The sequence below is a fragment of the Hypomesus nipponensis genome, chromosome 7 (assembly GCF_054491055.1).
Source record: "Hypomesus nipponensis isolate SF chromosome 7, ASM5449105v1, whole genome shotgun sequence".
Taxonomy (NCBI): domain Eukaryota; kingdom Metazoa; phylum Chordata; class Actinopteri; order Osmeriformes; family Osmeridae; genus Hypomesus; species Hypomesus nipponensis.
The window spans coordinates 13,717,737-13,732,618 of NC_140367.1; the positions used below are offsets into that span (position 1 = coordinate 13,717,737).

General features: G+C 41.7%; 1 protein-coding gene across 2 annotated transcripts in view; it reads right to left on the reverse strand.

Annotated features, from left to right (window-relative positions):
- depdc4 (DEP domain containing 4) overlaps positions 1-14,882 on the reverse strand; it is a 29,014-nt gene that overhangs the window by 1,526 nt on the left and 12,606 nt on the right. For both annotated transcript variants that reach the window (XM_084701498.1, XM_084701497.1), the window contains exons 5-7: positions 12,520-12,770; positions 12,158-12,300; positions 69-194 (exon numbers count right to left, since the gene is read on the reverse strand). In XM_084701498.1, the coding sequence (XP_084557624.1) occupies positions 69-194; positions 12,158-12,300; positions 12,520-12,770 (520 nt within the window). The remainder of the gene's footprint in view (positions 1-68; positions 195-12,157; positions 12,301-12,519; positions 12,771-14,882) is intronic.

Below are 14,882 nucleotides of genomic sequence, written 5' to 3' on the forward strand. Positions count from 1 at the left end.
TCAAAGCAAACGTGAGTATTCAAACCTCTTTCTCTGAATGGTTGGACTGTAGCTCTGGGAAGCCCTACCTTGAACAGCTGAGTGTGGTTGTCCATGAGGAACAGCACCAGAGTCTCAATCTGGGAGCGGCTGAGATCCTTGTTCTGGATGATGCCTTTCTGGAACATTCTGCTGATCAGGGCCCTGTTTTCAGTCTTGAGCAGAACAGAAGGAGCTTGGATTAGGGTCACACAGTGGGACAGCAATATGCCCTGCCCCACGGGTCAGTTCCTTATCACGTCAAAAGGCAGACAAAAGACAACTAATTCATTCATCCATCCATCATGTATTCATTAGCTCATCTGATGCTGAATTCAGATGGATGATTGCTGGGGAAATTGTGGGGTGTGTTTGCGTCGGTTGCAGATGGGTATGTTTCCAGGCTGTGAATATCAACACCCTGTATTTTAGTATGTCCTTCGACTGATTAGCTCCTGCGATTCCCACACAGCAGAAGTCTAGTAATTAGCTAGCTCTACAATTTACCGGGGATAGGTCTGAATCTAGGAGCAAAACAGAGCACAGCTGCCAGCTGTTGGTATATGAGGTATCAACGCTAGTGCTAAATAACTATTTAGCTGGTCGGCTCCATGACGCCAGGTAAATAGGGCTTGTGAGACTGCTCACCAAAAGAACGAAGGGGAACCAAGTAGCCTCAACTTTCTTTGACTTTTAGCTAAGGTACTAATGCTGAGGGCTCGCTGATATCGCTGTCTGTCTTACTTGTAGGGATGCACCAATCCGACTTTTTCCGTCTCAATACCGATACCTGGGCTTTGAGAATCTGTCGATACCCGATACCGATCTGATACCGTTGTTGAATTAATAATAAACTGTATTCCTCCCATCTTATATCTTCCTTCCACCATGTGGAAGAGACTAAAGGCACCAGACTTTCCTAACTAAGACAAAATAACTGATGTAATGTACTGAATTCTTATTTATTTGTTATTTTAAAAACTATTGTGGATTCAAAATGCAAAAATAGAATGTAATCAAACGTATTAAAATAAATAAAATGTAGCAGTAGAAATAAAATTGTGTATTGGTCAAACATACAACATTAATCAAACAGTTACCAAACATTGTAAACATGTAAAAAAATATATTTGAATTCTTATTTGCGGGTGCAAAATGCTGCTGCTAGACTATTGACTAGAAAAGTAAGTAAGACTTTATTTATATAGCACATTTCATACAAGAATTGTAGCTCAAGGTGCTTTACATAAAATCAATAAAAACAATAATACAAGTGATAAAAGTCATAATTAAAATAGCAACAATAATATATCTAAAAAAAGTAGTAAAACCCTTCAGAGATAAAATTACTTAAATGCTTCGGTAAAAAGGTAGGTTTTAAGCTGTCTTTTAAAAATGTCTAGCGTGCTTCCCTAATATTTATGGGTAATTTGTTCCATAGTTTTGGGGCATAATTAGTAAAGGCCGAATGACCAATCTTCTTATGACTGCTTCTGGTGACCTCTAATAGGCCTGCATTTGATGATCGCAGTGTTCTAGCTGGTGTGTAGTTTATAAGGGAATTAGCAATGTAGCTAGGTCCTTGTCCGTGTAGAGCTTTGTATGTGAGGAAAAGGACCTTAAAGTCAATTCTGAAAGTGACAGGGAGCCAGTGTAAAGTAGCTAGGACAGGACTGATGTGTTCTCTCCTTTTAGTTTTGGTTAATAATCTAGCTGCAGAATTTTGAATGAGCTGTAGTCTTTCAGTGGTTTTCTTGGGAAGATCAGTGAAAAGTGCGTAACAGTAGTCCAGCCTGCATCCACTCTGCATCATTTTGGTTTATGAATGGTCATACCTTTGCTATATTTCTCAGGTGAAAGAAAGCTGTTTTGGTCACTTTATTTATGTGAGAGTTGAAATTCAAATCTGAGTCCAGGATTACACCGAGACTCGTCACCTCTGATTTATTTGATTCGCTGACAATTTTGGAAAGTTCACTAAGTGTGATACAGGTAAATGTGCTCATGGTTATGTTGCAGAATCTACTGATGTCAGTTTCGACCCCACTTTTAATAATACTAGCTCTGATCAAAGTTATTTTGTTCTTGAAGAACAAAGCAAGCTCTTCACATGTAACTGCTGAGGATGGGGGTGGGACAGGGACAGTGTTTAGCAGCTGGTCAATGGTGGAGAAAAGAACTCTGGAATTTCTGGCATTTTCTGTAATAATGTTGGAGAAATATTCTCTCCTTGCTAGACGGATGGTTTTGTTATAGGTGGTTAGTGTATCTTTGTAGATATTGTAGTGGATAGTGATCTTTGTTTTCCTCCATTTTCTCTCTGCTGCACGGCATTTTCTTTTCGTTTCACTAACATTTTTTTTTTCTCAGCCATGGGGAGGTTCTGCTTGTGCACCTCTTTTTGGTTTTCAGTGGTGCAACAGAGTCTAACACAGATAATAGTGCATCATTGAGGTTGTCTACCATTTCATTCAGAGAGCAATCATGACTAGTTGGCTCATATAGAGCAAATTGTTCAGAACATTTTATCATAGCTATATCGATATTTTTATTTGATATTTAGTACAGTTGATATCACTAGATCTAGTGTGTTTCCGTGCCGGTGTGTTGGGTCTGTTATGTGTTGAATTAGATTGAAACTGTCAAGGAGATTTAAGAGCTCAATAGTTCTTGGGTCTGCTTTTTTATTTACTTGGATATTTAAGTCTCTGTTTAAAACTACTTTGTCATATCTAGTGACACATAGTGATAATAGTTCAGAGAATTCTTGTATGAATATTGGCGAGTGCTTGGGTGGCCGATATATAATAACAAAAAGTATTGATTCGGTTTTGAGCTCTATAGCAAGATATTCATATGATGTGAATTCACCTAGCTCAGTGATTTTGAACAACAGTTTAGATGAGAAAATAGCTGCGACTCCACCTTTTTTTGATTTCCTAGAAACTTGGTGAAAGCTGTAATCGGGTGGACACGCTTCTATTAGAGTTGCTGTTGCCGTGTCATTGTTTAGTCAGGTTTCTGTTAGACAGATGCAGTCTAAGTTGTTTTCTTTGATCAGATCATTAACTCAAAATGTTTTGTTATTTAGTGATCTAACATTTAGAAGGGCCAGTTTCATCTGTGGGGTATTAACAGATAAAACAGGTGTTGATAAATCTGTTGGAAGAATATGGATAGTTCTGTGACTTCTAACACTAGTTTCAGGTTTGTAACCATGCATTTTACCATGCCATTTTCTGTTTGTGATGATGACTGGTATGTCTAATAAAATAGCATGGTGGCTGTCCTAGAGTACCGTTTCTTGGAGAAAGTCTATGACACTGAGCTGTTCCATCACAAGGGAATTCATCCGGGGGGTACAGATCTGTGCAGGGCCCATGACCTTGCAGGAGGCTGTTTGAATGTTCTGTTCCATGGGAGGTTGATTGGGATGCGTCAGTCAGCTTAGAAACAACAGGGATAGAGAGAGAAACTTGATTTGTGGTCAGGAGCACGTGACTGATGTTTGCTGTTAGTAGTCGAGATCCTCTACGGTTTGGGTGGAGTCCGTCAGCTTGAAAACGGTCTGCACAGTTCCAGAACACATTGAAATTATCGATAAATCTCAGTTTGTGTGCCAGACAGACAGATGCCAACCATGTGTTGAAAGATAGTCGACTAAAGGCTTCTTTTCCTCTGTGAAAGCATGCAATCGGTCCACTGATGAATACACCTTGATATCTGTTGAGTGTGTTCAGTAGCTGGGTGAAATGTTTTTTAAGTATCTCAGTGCCAGTTTTCTTGTGTAGGATATCAAACGAGCCAGTGTGGATGATAATCTTAGGGTTGTTTGGTTTATTGTTGAGGATTGTTTGTACCTCTGATGACAGTTCCTCGACAGATGTGTTGCTAAGACAAATATTTTCTGTCTTTGCCAGTTTAACATGTGCTGTCATGGCATCTCCAATCAAGATAGTGGCCATATGTGGTGTTGTGTTTGCAGAAAAATAAAGTTTGATCACATAACATATACTCTTGTCTCTTTACACTGGCTCCCTATCCAAGCCAGAGCTGATTTCAAAGTTCTACTACTAACTTACACATCTCTGCATGGATTGGCACCACTGTACCTCTCCGGTCTCCTTGCACCCTATTGCCCCGCAAGGAAACTTAGATCTCAAGATGCCGGCTATCTGGTGGTTCCCAAAATTAAGAAAAAAAACAGCTGTAGGTAGGGCGTTCTCATATAGAGCACCTCTTCTCTGGAACAAATTACCTGTCTCAATTAAGGAGGCTGATCCTGTTTCGACATTTAAAATTAGGTTAAAAACGTTCTTATTTAGTCAATTCTACGATTGATAAAGGTGTAAACATGTGTTTATTTACTTTCTATGTAAACCTGGGGTGTGTGTTTGCCTATGTGTGTATCACACAATTTTTTAATTGTAATTATAGCTTATATGTTCATATTGCCCCATATACATGCTACAAATAAAGTAAACCTGTTACTGTATATTGCTACTGTTATAGTTTCTGTTACTAGTTGGACACAACTGGGGACGGGTCATTTTCATCCTTATTCGTACAAGTACAACTTATTTTAGAGTTCTTTCCCCTGGAACAGATTTCATGTTCCAACCGAGGGGGGCTGTCGCTGTCTTGGTGTGTGGGGCTGCATCAAATACCCCTTTTTGCTCTGTTAAATTGCTGCACTAGTCCACACTTGACCGGTGGGGATCTCATTCTATTATGACTGTCACTGTTAGCTGCTCCTGGCATACTCTAATCCCTGCTCTCCTCTCTCTGTCCCCCCTCCACACATCCCCTGTGTTGTGGGGGGATTGAGTTGTAAGCACCTGCCTGGTTGTCGGTCTGCCGATGCTGGACCTGGTCGTCAACTGGAAACCATGACGGCCAACAGCGAGTTCCCCGGTCCCGTCCAACATTTATAAAGCTGAACAATGGATTTTGGCGTTTCAAAACCCCAAACTCATGTTGGGAGTTTTTCTGGGAGTTTTTCCTTGTGTTCCTTGAGGGTTTAGGTTGGTTGAGGGGCAGTTCTATGGGCGTATGTGAAGCCCATACTTGCGTGTAAAAAGGACTATACAAACACATTTGATCATTTATTTGTTGTCGCTGGTGTGTGAACCATGGAAGTTTTTAGCTTGAAGCATTGCACCGTGCGGTGTACAGCTAGTGTCCAACCAGTGGACAGAAACTTAAAAGCAACATGGAGCGAGCCAAAGAGGCAGCTGTGTGGAGATATTACGAGCCAACTAGTCTGCGGCTGTTACGGTGCGTTCACACTGCAGCGTTTTTTAACGCTCTGCACAGCTTGCCTTACCACAGTGCTCCACGCTCAGGGGCGTGTTAGAAAAGTTAATACAGAGTTGTAGTTCTCTAAGGTCACTGTTGTAGTTTGTGTAAAACGGTGTCATGGACAAGTGTGCAGACTTAGGTTCATGTACTTACAATATCGATCATTATTGATATAAATATAGGTGCTCCTGTTTCGATCAAAATACAGCTTTTACACTGTGTGACGGTATGTAACGGACGTGGCCACGCTCCGTCACTACAAGGCGTCGTTCGCCACTCGCTGGGCTCGAACGCACGACCTCTGACTTGCCAAGCGCAACCACTACAAGCTACGACAAAAAGAAAAGCTAGCTATTCGTTGACGCGGGTAGCCCATTACATTCCTGAGGAGTGAGTTTCACAGGTTCACACCCGTTACATTCACCCCACTGAATTTCACTCCGGCGGTTAGCTAGCGCTAACCTCGAGAATCCGGGTCACGGCACCAATGTGACGGTATGTAACGGACGTGGCCACGCTCCGTCACTACAAGGGGTTGTTCGCCATTCGCTGTGCTCGAACGCACGACCTCTGACTTGCCAAGCGCAACCACTACCAGCTATGCCAAAGAAAAGCTAGCTATTCGTTGACGCGGGTAGCCCATTACATACCTGAGGAGTGAGTTTCACAGGTTTACACCCGTTACAACTGCATGATGCAAGGAATCAGATATACTGACTAGATGTTGCATGATCTTGTCAACTAGGCTGTAGGCTACAGTACTGTACAGCACTTCAAACATTTTTCCGGTAACATTTGCTAGGTTATGGCCACTACACATTTACTGTATTTACCACTACACATTTACCAGCATTTCAACGTTGAATGTCAATCGTGTGCCGGGTAAACTAGACTACTGTAGCTAGACTAGTACAGTATGCAGCTAGCACAGAAGAAAGTTAGAGCTAGGTTACGTACTGTAGCTAGATAAAGTGACGAGACTGAATTTAACACACCAGGGACTCACCGACAACCTCGTCAACCCTGCGCCAGGTATACATTTTTTGTTAACGTCTCTTGACGAGTGAGGGAGGGAGAAGGGGAGGGGAGGGAGAAAGGGAGGGAGGGAGGGAGAAGGGGGGAGAAAAGGAGGGAGGGAGGGAGGGAGGGAGGGAGGGAGAAAGGGAGGGAGAAAGGGAGGGAGGGAGGGAGAAGGGGAGGGAGGGAAGAAAAGCCTGAGCTAATAGTACAGATGCGTATAAAACAAGACTGAACAAAACTTCCGGGTTCTAAACTGGTTGAAGTTCCATGTGAGGGCGCTAACGAGCGAGTGCAGAATGAATGGAGGTCTATGGAGCGGTACCCCTGAAAATCCACTTTTCTCAGGATATAATTTTTTGTCTTGTAATTTGAATTCTGAATTCGAAAGGGGAGGCAAAAAAAATACACACTGCTGGCTGTTAGATTGTTTTAAAGTCGCCTATCTGTTCTAAAAAGCCTTTGAGAATGTCATTGACGTCATACACATCATACGACCAGAGCTACTGCTTTACGGCAAGCTCTGGTCACTTACTTTTTTCTCTCAAGGCATCGACAACACAGCTTACAGGTTAGGCTCTCCCTGTCAATACACATACTAGAAAGAGTTTTGGCTTGCTAATGTTGTTGCTAATGCTCTGACATTCTGATTCCGCTTCGGATGCTATCAAGCGGGAGCTCTGGTCGTATCAGTCCTTCACTAACCAATCAGCATTCATTAGCAGAATGCTAGCGTGTTATGGGCAACAACGACTCACCCTGTAAGAAATCAAAAGGACATAAATACTCATTCATTCAACTTTCGACCTATAATCCATGTTGAACATGCAAAAACTACAATCAAATTGGAGATTTCATAGGAAATGAAATCTCATGGGAAATGACATGGGATGTGCTGCGACAAAAAAATTGATGGATTGGCCAGTGGATCTGTTCATTTTTCTGATCCCGATCCAGCTATTTTGTAAATATCGGGCTGATATCCGATCTTAATATCGGATCGGTGCACCCCTACTTACTAGAACGTCGTATCTATGCGTCGATGCTAACGTGTGATGACGTTGTGAGGTTTAGGTTCAGGCTAGCACCGAGTTCCCTTGTGTCACACAAGGCACTTTTTGCCACAAAAACGTATTTCAAGCCTTAACCGTCAAACGGTTGTCATAAGTTTTTTCCTTCAAGTAATATTTTGAAGCATTTACTGATGTAGCATTTCATTAATAAAGAACCCCCTTTGAAACATGCTGATTCTAACAACATTGTCACCGGCAGTATCTCAGCTGGAACCGTCAAACAGTACCATCTTCAAACTGAAAATATGCCCCCAAAAACATAAATAATCTTGAAATGTCAAACATTAGTCAAACAGTTCTGTATAAATCAATATTGAATTAAAATTAGCGCGGGCTCTAGAGGTTTGAAGTGGAAGATTTCGGACTCGGTCAAAGCAAGAAGCTCTAGCTGTTTCCAAGTACTTTACCTCTTTTCACAGGTTGACAAGAACATTAATGTAAGTGCAAGCTATGTCCTGGGGAGAAAAAACTATGTGGCTGCGGCTACCACAAGTAACCTACTAAAGTACCTCACAAGGCAACATCGACGAACATTTGAGTGATCAATGTTCATCAGAATCAGAAAGGGCCATGAAAGTTTGCACAGACAAAAATGTACTTTGGCATTGACAGATAACACATCAGCAACACCTGTTAAGCAGGCAGAACTTGATTTTACCTAGCCATAGCAGAAGGTGTCTGAAGGTGAGCTTCAAAAAATTATTGCAAACTAGATTGCAGGAGGGATGCTACTGCTGCGTACTGTAGAATCCTGTGATGTCATGTTTAACTTCAAGTTAAGCTTTTGTGTTATGCACATATTGTTTGGTAACTAAAGATGAAAGAAGGTTACACAGGGCTCCACACTAACTTTTTTTACAAGGAGCATAGTAGCCCCTGACTGAAAATTTAAGGAGCGCAAGCAAAAAAAATTGGGGCACACCTTATATTGACCTGCAATGCATTTATTAATGTAACTAGAGAGGGTACAATTCAGTGGCAATTTTAGACCCCTTTTAGGACTGCTCAAGCACCCCAAAATTTAATCTCAGCACCCCTAAAAATAATATATTTTTTAAATATATTGTTTATTAGCATTTGATGCTGGTAGTTCATGAAGAAAGGGACATCCTTAGTTTTTTTGATTCAATATTTTGCATAATAATACATAAATGTATTAATTGTTATCCAGTGAAATAAAGGATTTATATTAGCAAGGGGGTTTACGTTTAGCACTTTTGCAAGACACAATGTCACATTCTCATTGAGGGCTGAGCACCCCTAAAGTCTGATCCTAGAATTGCCCCTGGGACAATTTCTTGGGAAATTGTGGGGTGTGCCTGGGTCCGTTTTTTTTACTGTCATTTTTACAACTGATATACGGCGACGCACCATATAAGCTTGAGTTTAAATACATTATTTAATTTGACATTACGTACTATACATGCAAGTCTTCGCTAAATGACTTAAATGTATGATGCACTTTTCGATCAGTCCTCCGACACCACAACACGATACTTGCTGAGTATAACAGCGCAACAGCTGAAACACATGCAGAGATACAGTAGCAACTCTAGTGCTTAACTAGAAGGCTGTCCCTGCGAAACAGCAGTGAGAATGCTGAAAACCTGAATGGGGATAGCTGACAATGCTATGCAAGCTGAAAATGTTGAACATTTTCAGAAAGTTATAAGCTGAAGCTTCAAAGCGACCGAAAGGTATTTTAAATAGGGGCTGGAGCTGGACGAAGGCATAAAACTACAGAAAAGAGAAGAAAAATGCTACACAAAGTGAAGAAAATCAGAAAGAAGAGAAACAATGCATAAAAATGTGAACATTTAGCAAAAAAAAAATTGCTGGAGTTTCAAAAGGCCTGAAATGTATGTTAGAAAGGACCTGCAGCAAGATTAATGCAGAAACGTACAGAAAAGAGGGAAACAATGTAAAAGTACTGGCAGTTGGAAGATACTGCTGTGAAATGTATTTTTTAAAGTACCTGGAGCAAGATGTAGGCAGAAAACGGAAGAAAAGAAGAAGAAAAATGCAAAACAAAAAGGGGAACATTTCAGAAAGATGAGCTGCAGGTAAATGTGAAAATTGAGCAGAAAACCAGTTGCTCAAGTCTGGGTTGAACGAATTTGAAGGTAAGAGGACAACACTGGAATGACTGGAACTTGCTGGAAAAACGTAGCAACCGCTGGTCATTGGCAACAGACTGGCAACATTTCTAATCTAGAATCTCAAAACGGAGGAGAAAATAATCATGCGTGCCTGCACACCCAGTCCTGTTCAGACACTTAATTTAAGATTACATCAAAATAATAATTCATAGTGCAGGTTTACTGATATTGTCGTTGTCCCTGGTGAGTTTTTTTTATAGTAAATAACAAGATCATGCTACATCTAACCAGCGGATCATTTCTTGCAGGTGTGTCAAAGTGGTATGTATTAATACCGTAGGCTTGAATAATAACCGACGGCGTGAAGCTAGAGAGAGAGGATGCAATGGAAGATTTCCTACATAAGTATATCTACTACTTCAAATTGAAAACGGAGAAGATATTTAGAGTAAAGACAAGTTACTTTACATCTGTGTTCAATATTGTCAATTAAAAGTAAAAACTTTCCAGTTACAAAGCATTTGTTCGTAGGATTAACTCCAGCTGCAGAAAACACTTAGCGTTACTGTACCCCAGCCCTGGTTTGGCTGTTGGTGACGGTCAGCTATGACAGTCGCGCCTCGCAGATTTCTCTAAAACTTGCTAAAATAAAAACGATCTAGCTAGATTATGTACACTTTAAGCTCAATGTACATACCTTGTTTGGACAATTTGGTCGATTGTGGAAAAAAAGTTGATTAACCTAGTTATGGGGAGAGGCATCACGCTAGCTCGATTATGAGAAATGTAGTTAGAATCCACACCTCAAACAAGTTAACCTAGACGCAAAACTGTACGTCCAATCCAAAAAATACAGATATTTTCCGAGACCCAAGACTCTGCCGAAACCATTGATATCCTGTGTGTGTCTGTGCGGTCAGAAATACAACTCTTTTGGCAGTTTCCAAAACGTCACCCAATTCTGCTTTCATGGTGCGTGTCTGTTTGGTTGCCACGGTGATGGCGCAGCTGTGATCGCTAACAAGCTGGGCAGAGAAAATCACAAATTTAGCTGGAATCCACACCTCAAACAAGTTAACCTCGATACTATATGTCCAATCCGAAAATGAGGATATTTTCCGAGACCCAAGACTCTCCCAAAACCATGTCCTTTATATGTCTGTGCGGTCAGAAATACGACTCTACCGACACTTTAAAAACACGTCTACTTTGGAAAATTCATTGACAAATTTTACCCACCTCTCCATTGAAGTTAGTGAGAGAATTTGAAAGGCTGCTCTCGCTTCAAGGCTCAAAGCTGAAAATCTGTAAATGTGAGCTCTTTAGTAGTCACATTGGCTGAAAGAGGACAAGTTTTCCTACATTTTAAGGTATAACTTGTTTCTGTAAGTTAAACTATATGAACGTCAGAGGAATTTGTTTGACAATTTAGTTGAATATCCGAAAAATCATAAAAATCAAGAAGGAGCTACATTTTCATGTATTTAAAACTGTCACATTTCAAAATTGGCTGAATATATTTGAAAAAGCTGAATCATTTGAGAATAGCTGAGTGTCTTCTGAACATTTTAAAGGTTGAATGGTGTCTCTAGCTGAAAGCTGAAACAGTTAAGTTTGAAAGAGGAGGAAGCTTTTTAATGATTTGAAAGGATTTACTGTTACTTTTAATGGGAGAATAATTTGCACAAAAACCTTAGTTCTTTAAAAAGTATAAAAGTGAGAAATACCAGAAGTCATGGCCATCATCTCCTGAAGGAGCTGAACGTTTTGATAAAAAAAATTGTAGGAATTGGTGAAAGTATGCAGGACTAGTTAAAGGCCAAAAAACAGCGGAAGAACTGATGCTTAACAGCATTCTCACAATAAGTATTTATCTGCTAGGCTCCATGACGCCGGGTAAGAAAGGCTCGTGAAACTGCTCACCAAAAGAATGAAGGGGCACCCACTTGTCTGGCGGATTAAGACGTTCGTAGGAACCTAGCGAAAAAAGCCTAAACTTTCCAATAGTTTTAGCTAGGTTTATAGGTACCTAGCGAAAAATGTTATCAACTTTCCTAGACTTTTAGCTACGGTACTAATGCAGAAGGAACACTGATATCGCTGTCTTACCAGAACGTCGTATCTATGCGTCGTTGCTAACGTGTGCTGACATTGTGCACACCCAATGAATTCAAAATTTCGCACATGCGCGAGTGTTAAAAAATGCTTGCACTGTCTCAAAAATTGGTCGCAAAATGCGACCATTTGGTCGCAGTCTTATACGTGTTACTAAAATGTTAAGTATTAGTAGGCTATGTTTTAAAAAAGCTAAAAGGCTAAACTATTCCAAGTTTGACTTTATTTAATTATTGAAAGTTTCCTTTCTGTTGTCTATCCAGTCAAGGTTTATAGGGATTGTAAGAAGTAATGCATTACATTACTTATTGAGTAATTAAATTACTTTTCAGACAGAGTAATCACAAAAGTATTTTAAATACAATATTGAAGTAATTTGTAATTAGCAATGAATTACTTTTTTGAAGTAACTTCCCCAACAGTGATCACAGCCTGGAAACATAGCTAGCTACATGTTATCAGCTGGCCTTTGCCTGTGGCGTTTCTGCAGCCATTTTAGGTAGAGCTATCTCCCAGAAGTTTCGGGGGGGATACCTGCTTGTGCAGACGGTAGGCCTCCGGCTGGGTAGCTACGGCCATGAATGCCAGGAGTCTCCTCAGCTCGTCTCTGGCTCCGGGCTCCAACAAGCGTAAACACAGCTGGCACGCCCTGGTGCACTCGGCCATCTTGCCACAGTCTGGAGGGGGTGGTGGGGAGGAGGGTTGGTGGTAAGGGTGAGGGAGAGGGGTGGACAGGACACGCAGCAGACAGGTGAAAAGGTGAACAAAGGATTGAGAACAGATTTTCTTGGGGGCCGTTTACGACTATGGTGGCAACTGCTGGCTGAACGATACTCTGCAACCATCCCGTGCCTCCGTCCATTTCCCCCCATATACATCTCCTCCTTGGTTCTCACCCAGCAGACCAAGGATGCCAGCATGGACCTCCAGGTAGCGGTCTGAGAGGAGCGGCGCCCGCTCCTGGCCGCTGTAGTACTTGGCAATGGTGTCGAACAGTAGTCTCTTCAGGGGCCCCTCCTTCTCTGCCGGGCTTTGCTCAACCCCACCTTCACCTCCCTGCTGTTGGAGGTGCTCCCCAGCCGCCACGATGAGCTGATCGGGGAAGTGTTCTAGGCAGTCTGCTGCGGCGGCCAGCCACGCATCCAGCCTGGGTAGCAGAAGTCAAAATAGAGATGGCCAGGTTTGGTTTGGTTTTCCTGGTTCCTAGAACTACAGAGTTTGAACAAAAACGTGGTTCATGCTTAAAAGACATCTGGGATCATTTTAGCAATCTCGCTGACCACTTTAGCGACGTCGAAGGGCCCTGTTTGTACGATTCGGACTACAGAACTGTGGAACAGAACTGTGCAACAGGTCACAATAGATTGGATCATGGGCATAGCTGTAATTTGGCAACGTCAGAATTGTGTTGTATAAAAGAATGTAGTTTGAACTGTACGGTTTGAACCGTACTAGGCACTGCATTTTACTAAACACTACAATATTCGAGATGTCATTATAAGACTGTGTAAAGAATTGATATCTTATGTGACGACGTTGGAGATGGATAGGCCATACTCTCCGCAAACCAGCCACAAACATCACAAGACAGTCCCTCAAGTGAAATCCCCAAGGGAAAAGACAGAGAAGTCGGCCGCGAAACACCTGGCGCAGAGACTGGAAGGTAGATGCCAAGAAAATGGGCTACACTTGGGGACAGCTTGAGATGTTGGCTGAGGACCAAGATGCTTGGAGAACTCTTTGTTGTTGGCGGCCTAAGCCCCAGAAGGGGTAGTAGGCGATGATGATGAAGCAATTGAGATGAGCAGTTGCACTGTGGTTGAAAAGAAGCCGCAGCTTGTATTCCGATTTTACAGTTTGCTTGTGCGGCTTATATTTCGAAGTGGTTTATAGTCCGGTTTTAGAACAAAAAAGTGGCTTTGTCTCAAGATCTCTGCAGACCGTGCAGCTAATTGAATGCTCACCACCTGAACGGGGGCTTATTACTTGAAAGAGGAATTATTTACTGTGTCGTCTCAGTTACACTATCAGGGCTTGGAAATACAGTGACTTGCTAAAGTAGGCAAATGGCTGGTAGAATAGAACATTTCAAAATAATTTCAGTTAATCAGAAACAGCTGCAAGACCCAGTGAAATGTTATAGGCTAGCTAGCAACATAACGCTAGCATCGCTAAAAACATTACGAATTCAACTTTAGTACCGGGATGCAAACACATGTATGGTCAAAAAAGAGAGAAGTAATTGAAGCCCTCGCCCTGTGGCAAATATCCATACTTACATTGCCACTAACCCCCTGACATCCCTTGCCCAACCCTATATGCACATAGAGTAAAATTACATTCTGAAGATCAAAACACACCGACACTAATTTGTAATATTAAATATAATTTTTTATTCTGAGACAAACCCTATTAAATTATCTAGCACTTCTTCTGGTTTTACTCCTTCTTCCTCTTCTTCTGGCCACCTCTAAGGGCACTAAATGTTAATAATCCTAGCCAACTCCTTCAGCTGAGTAACAGCCTGAGAATGTCCCCTCACCACAAGATCAATGGATTACAAGGCCTGTAGATTCTTACTTTTGAGAGGTAGTTTGTTCTACTTGCCACAAGCTGTGTATGCCTTGGTCACCTTCCTTATAAAATCCATGACAGTAGGAGATTTCTTTAAGACTGCAAGGAGAGCTCGGTTTCCCCTAAAACAGGGGTACTCAATTAGAAACTCAAAAGGTCCACTCACCAAATTTCCATTCAGTCCAGGGTCCGGAACGGACCATGGTTTATTTTTCTGGCCCTTACCTCTCCCATTGACTCCCATTCAAAATTGACTTAGGTTTAGGAGGGCACAGTGCCCGTGGCCCTGGAAATCTTTCTCCCATAGACCAGAGTTCTGGGGGTAATTTTGTTCAAAGTGTGTATGCTGTGTGTCATACTGACATTTTACATGAGCTCTACCACTTTTGACAAGGGCAACCGTCTCAATGCAGATTAAACACATCGGTTTTGTGCTCCCCACCGGCAACACAAATGCGTACTTGTCGGTCAATTCTGTCTGAAATTTGTGATTTTCGGAATAAACTTTTCGCTGGGTTTTGTCACGGCATGATTTTTGCTAAGGAAGAAACAGGTAGGCTAGCTACCGTTAGCAAATCGATTAGCCTGCGTTGTTGCGAATGAAGGCCGATTTATACTTCTGCGTTTTTACGCACACGCACACAGGGAACACCCTCTCCGTCAAGGAACTCTCTCTCCGAGCCCC